The sequence below is a fragment of the Echinops telfairi genome, unplaced genomic scaffold (assembly GCF_000313985.2).
Source record: "Echinops telfairi isolate 266 unplaced genomic scaffold, ASM31398v2 ScPeMD7_60;HRSCAF=208, whole genome shotgun sequence".
NCBI classification, from domain to species: Eukaryota; Metazoa; Chordata; class Mammalia; order Afrosoricida; family Tenrecidae; genus Echinops; species Echinops telfairi.
This window is the reverse complement of record NW_022103958.1, coordinates 33,676,390-33,682,854: the sequence shown is the minus strand read 5'-3', so window position 1 is coordinate 33,682,854 and position 6,465 is coordinate 33,676,390. Positions and strand designations below refer to the sequence as shown.

The window sequence follows — 6,465 nt, the reverse complement described above, 5'->3', positions numbered from 1 at the left end:
CATCATCAGAACAAAAAATCTTACCATAGTGAATGAGGGGGGGAGTGCAGAGTGGAAACCCAAAGCCCATTTGTAGGCCACTGGACATCCCCTTATAGAAGGGTCTCGGGGAGGAGATGAGCCAGTCAGGGTGCGATGTAACAACGATGAAACATACAACTTTTCTCTAGTTCCTAAATGCTTCCTCCCCACCCCTCACCACTATCATGATCCCAATTCTACCTTACATATCTGGCTAGACCAGAGGATGTACACTGGTACATACACTGGAAACACAGGGAATCCAGGACAGATGATCCCTTCAGGACAAGTGGTGTGAGTTGTAATACTGGGAGGGTGGGTTGGAAAGGGGGTACTAATTACAATGATCTACATATAACCTCCTCCCTGAGAGAAGGACAACAGAAAAGTGGGTGAAGGGAGACGTCGGATAGTGCAAGATATGACAAAAGAATATAAATTATCAAGAATTCATGAGGGAGGGGGGAGGGGGGGAAGGAGGGGAAAAAAAGAGATGCTGATGCCAGGGGTTTAGGTGGAGAGCAAATGTTTTGAGAATGATGAGGGCAATGAATGCACAAATGTGCTTTACATAATTGATGTATGTATGGATTGTGATAAGAGTTGTATGAGGGAAAAAAAAAAAAAAGTTGTATGAGACCCTAATAAAATGATTGAAAAAAAATTAGGCTGGTGCCTCTTATTTTTTGGTAAATTTTCATAAAAAACATACATAAAACTAGTAATTTTTTATTTCAACTTTTTGTTGCACATATAGCTTAGTAACATTAATTATGCCTCTTAATCATCATCAAGTAACAAACTCTCATGGCCATCTTGTGTATACTTGACTTCTCCAGAGCCTAGTAGTTTGATATAGTAAGCTTTTGGCATATACTTTGTTTACATATAGCTCTTAAATCACCAAATACCTCTAGATTATGAGGTTAGAAGGGTTCACTGAGGATACCGAATATAGCGCAAGCAACATTTGCAAACAAAACAAAACTGTCCTGTAAGACTGCACAGGTTACACAGCTCTTTCATTACGCAGGGAGCTTTCTCAAATGCCTCTTTCCTGGGAATTTTCATACAACACATCAAGCATTCAAACTGTTTTGTTTGTACCAAAACATACAGGAAGAAATAGCAATAAAAATTCTTCTAAATATCATCTACTTCCACATTACTGACCAAATTACAAATTCAAACGTAAGCGCCATTTCTAGCGAAGAAATAGGAAACTATAATCAAATGCTTAAAGACACATGACATTTTTCCGGACTCTTACACTCACAATACCCAGGGAAACCACAGAGCATGGAGAACACTTATGGTGACCACAACTCTGTATGAAAACTGCAACTTCAACAAGCTACTTACTACTTCTTGGTCTAAGCGTGTAACCATTTCTTCTAGTTTCTGGTGGCCTTTTTTCAGGTCTTCCTCTGTTCGTTTCAAGGCGTTGAGCTCTGCCTGGGCACGGTCCATTTCCTCCTTCATCCGCCATCTCAGCTTGTCACTGACCGCCGAGATGAGGGAGGCTCGGATGGTGTCCTCACTGATTGTGCCATCCCTACTGGGACCTGATGGGAAAAGGGGAAAGCAATGTGCTTGTTTCCCAAGCTTCCCCTCCTCTCATTGGAACCTTCAGAAATCAGGACAAACTATATGAGGCTGCATCAAAATGGGAGGAAAGAAAAGTTGAGTGTTAAACATTGTAATTTTACAGAAACTCTGAGTTGATTAAAAAACATCTATCTGAATTATATGACTATTATTATATGACTATAAACCCACTTTTCTACATAGAGTCCAATACATCATTAGGCTATTTTCCCAATGAAGCAGGTGGCTCTCTCACTACATATTACAGTATTTCTAACTCTCCAACAGGTGGGAGGATAAATTTATACCAAGGAAAAGCATTTGGTTCAGGGGTTCAGAAACCTAAGCCTGTCCTTATGTTTCCCTGCTGAGCTGAAGGAGACAGGAGCCTAGTGCAGAGGCTCGAGAGCGGGCCGAGTACGGGCTAGTTTCCTGTGCGAGCTGTTCATTCTTGTATCCCTACTGAAAGGCTGGGGAGAGTGGACGAACAAAAGGAAAGGACCCGTCCAAACGCAACAGCCCGGAGAGAGGGAGCACGAGAACCGATTGTGATGATGTGCAGACAACTCTTTGTAAAAGCAATTTAACTGTGGAAGTGCATGATGTATTTTATCAAGAAAACTACTGAAAAATCAAACGACCTATGGTTACCATGGGTGAAGGAGGAAGAGTTTTTGCTTAGAGGACACTGAGTTTATGTTAATGGTGGTGGAATAATTTGGAAAAAGGTATCAATAATGGTTGTACAACATGAAGAGTATAGTCAATGACACTGAATTATACATGTACAACTTGTTGAATTGGAGACTGTTTTGTGTATATTTTTGTCACAATTTAAAAAAATTGCACAAATAACAATGAGTAGGAGAAAACACTCTAAAACTGATTGTACAACTCTTCCTGATATGATTGAACTTTTGAATTGTATATGTGGATGAAGTGCCAATAAAACTATTTTTAAGAAACCCCAAACAACCTCAATAGCTAATAAAATGGTTTACTCTTAATTCTCCAAGATACTCTGTCAAAAAATGTGCACAAGCAAATGTGGTGAGGAAAGCTGATGGTGGCCAGCTATCAAAACATATAGTGTCTGGCTTAAAGTTAAACAAGTGGCCATCTAGCAGAGAAATAACAAGCCCACATGGAAGAAGCACACTAACCTGTGCAATCATGAGGTGTAGATGGAATCAGGTAACAGGTACCATTAGACCCAAAACAGACAATCACATTGTTGAGAACATGGGGAATTGGAGCAAAGACTCAAAACCCATCTGTAGACAATGGGACATCCCCTCACAGAAGGGTCACAAGGGATGAGTCAACTACGGCATAGTATAGCGCCGATGACACAATTCCTGTTTCCTTGAGGCATCCTCACCCGCTCCCCACTATCATGACCCTAGTCCCGCCTTTCACTTAGGGCTAGACGGAAGCACACACACAGGTACAAATAAGAGCTCATGACACACAGAATCCAGGTCAGATAGACCTGACAGGAACAGAAATGTGTGTCATGAGTAGCAGGAGGGTAAAGGGTTGGGGAGGAAGGGGGAACCAATCACAATGATCAACACATAACCATCCCTTCCCTCCCTCCCCAGAGGGGCAGACAACAGAAACTGTGGGGGAAAGGAGACAATGGTTGGTGTAAGATATAAAAAAATAATTTATCAAGGGGTCACGATGGTGGGAGGGAGGAGGAATGAAAAAAGAAGAGCTGATATCAAGGGCTCAAATAGTAAAATTTTAGAAAATGATGGCAACATAGGCAAAAATATACTTGATACAATTGATATATGGATTGTTATAAGAACTGTAAGAACCCCCAATAAAATGATCTTAAAATAAAAGGATACTAAAAATAAAAAGGATACTCTGTCAAGCATCCCTTCCTAAAGTGTCTTATATATCTTATTTGCATATTTCAGATCAAATAAACTTATCTCCCAAATATTTCCTTCAAAAACGGTCCTCTCTTTGACATATGTATGGGTATTTTACCCATACAGAAGAGCATCTCTAATGTTCTTCTGTTATCATCTCAAATCAATGAATGTCTAAAGGGTATTTTTGATTTCAGTTATGTTCAATGGGATATCTGGGGGACATAAATTTTTTTAACCTTAATTATATACAACAAAAATAATTATTACAGAACAAGAGATAGTATCACTTTCACTTTAAGCTGAAAAGTCTTATCACCATAACACTTGAGATCCTCTTAGCAGGGGGAAATCAACCCTTCTGTCTGTCTGTCTAAAAATGTACGAAAACTCCCACCACTTACTTATGTTACCGTTAATTACAGCCTACTTCCTAACAAAGCACAGCCACCAGCTCCCTAAGTGCTCTTCGGATCCATTTGAGTATGATATGGACACTCCATAACCTGGCCTGGTCTTTCCGCTTTTGAGTTAATTATTGGTAAAGCTGTCTTCTTGTACAGTCTGGTCCATTTCCCAGGTTCCTCAAGGGCTTTTCGGGCCTTTGGGATGACGTTAGGAGGCTTGAGAGTTCTCAGGTGCCACTGGTTTTGAGTCTGGAGTTTTGCTTCCTTGAATTCTTTCTCTTGTTTCTACCACTTACAAATGACATGTTCTGATTTGGATTTTCTTCTTCTTGCAAGGAAAAAGATGTGTGATGACAGTGTCTCTGGCCAGGTTTTCCTGAGAAGTGCCTTGCTGCCCAGCTGTCCTGGAAAACGTTCTTTGTAGAGTGATGAAAGGAAGCATCCCAACATCAGACTCCCAATGTTTTCATTCCAGCTCGAAACCTCTCGCTAAGGAGAATCACAATGATGTCGCCCCTGCGGGGCTTATACATCAGTAGTTGATATTTTTAGTTGATTAACAACATGCAAATCTATATAGTATGTAATTTCCAGAAATTACAAGAGTATTTCAGCTTATTATTTCCTATTTCTCAAAAGCAAAAGTACTTACTCTTTCAGACAACCTGGGCTTTAAAAATTCAGAATGGTAAAGCTAGAGAGAGGACAACAGTGTTTCCCCCATGAAAACTGAGGTCTTAGATTTATACCCAAGGCCCTCTCAGAGCTTGTTTCTTTAAAGTGTTCTCGCAACTTAACAGTAATAGCACCACTTTGGGGCTAATTTCCTCAAAATTTCCTAACATTTTCATAAGTGGCATTAGCACCTCCTCTACCACATCTTGACTCCCTTCCTCCCCACCAAATAGGTAAAACATCAGGATGACTGGCAACTTTTCTGAATTCCCCAATTTTTATCGGCATCAGCTCTTTTGACCCCTCTTTCTACCACACCTGCTCCCAGGGTGCACCTCTGCTAAGATTTTTTGTCTCACATCCCTGTAGATCTTGTAGAGAGATGGCCCAGGAAGGTGGCCTCACTCACAATTTTCAGATCACCTGGACTCTAAAAGTTTTGCCTGCCCATAAGCCAACCAAAATCTTCAATTGATCTGCTTCTTTTTCCTTATCGTCTCCCCACAATGGCAAAAATCTTTAGAACATCTTCAGAGAAGATTAACACAATCAGATGGGAATTCCCCACTCTCTGCTTGCTCTCCACGATGGAACAAAATCCTTGAACCCTTTAATGATTTGCCCTACTTCTCACTATTTAAAAGTACTAACCTCCCTTTCTCAGCAAGACAACTTGTGTTCTTGATTCCTTTGAATGATCAGATGCATGCTAAGCCTTTACCTGTCCTACTTCTAATTTTCCTACATATATTAACTGCTGCCTCAGTTTCCTCTGCTCTCACTTTTTTGTGACTAAATCCACTGCTGGCTAAGAAAAGACCCATTCTATGCATGTCTCATGAGCCCCAAGCCCCATTCTTAGGTCTCCTTTCTTAAGAGTTCAAGTCCAGCTTTATCTAGCATTATTATAGTTGATGCATTTTGAATGACAATGGTATCATCACCCTTCAAAATATAAAAACTTCTTGGGAAGTGAAAAAAAGTATGAAGCTCCTTTTATGAACAAAGCAGAGATAGACATAAAGTACATAAAGAGATGGATAAGATATTCTGTAGCACTGAAATGGCAGGGGTGCGGTTAGGACAAAAAAAGTCAGAAAAAGGCACCTTAGGAGGATAAAAAGAAAAATGCCTAAGAGACATTGGTGTAATTCATCTGTGACTTGTTTTGCCATCAGATGTTATGTTGCTACTGTAAAATTCTAAGTGCTGGCCTTGTCACCATATCCCAGTATCATTCCTAACACGGTGGTCTGCACTAATGAGAACACGTGAATGATGGCTAATCATAACCTAGGAAAGGGAATCTTCTGACTGCCCCCGAGTTCCTTACAAATGACCTGGTTGGCTGCTTTTTCGCTCATAACGAGTTCTACCTGCTCCATCAACAAACACCTAGGCCAGTCATTCCAAACAAACAGAAAGAGCTTAATCGTCAATGTCATCAATTAATTCCTGTAGTTCCAAGATTAAAGGTAAGGATTTTTGAAGCCAAATGAAAACTCTAATCAATTATCCCTACAACCTGAAAACAAAACAAACAAAACCTAGAAGTATACCAAGCTGAACTTCTGAAGCTCTACTGTCTTTAAGAGATGTTGAAGAGTGAATATATTAAATAACAGATTTCCACACTTACCATTGTTTCTTTTTACTCAAACAAATTTGACTGCGCACACTCACTACCACCCAGTGCCATCAAATTCATTCTGATTAAGTACACCACAACTCACTGCCAAACCTTCGTCAAGACGCTTTAAAGATAATGTTCCTTTCCCCCAGGGAACAACCAAATTGTTTACCAGGCTAATTAATTAATATTAATCATCATTCAATCTTTCACTTGGCAGTGACAGGAAGGTTAAAACTGATTTATGTTTCTCCTATTA

General features: G+C 40.0%; 1 protein-coding gene across 1 annotated transcript in view; it reads right to left on the bottom strand.

Moving 5' to 3' along the window:
- Positions 1-6,465, bottom strand: part of TSG101 (tumor susceptibility 101) — a 70,968-nt gene that overhangs the window by 3,083 nt on the left and 61,420 nt on the right. The window contains exon 8 of the mRNA XM_004711588.3: positions 1,384-1,586. Within this exon, the coding sequence (XP_004711645.1) occupies positions 1,384-1,586 (203 nt within the window). The remainder of the gene's footprint in view (positions 1-1,383; positions 1,587-6,465) is intronic.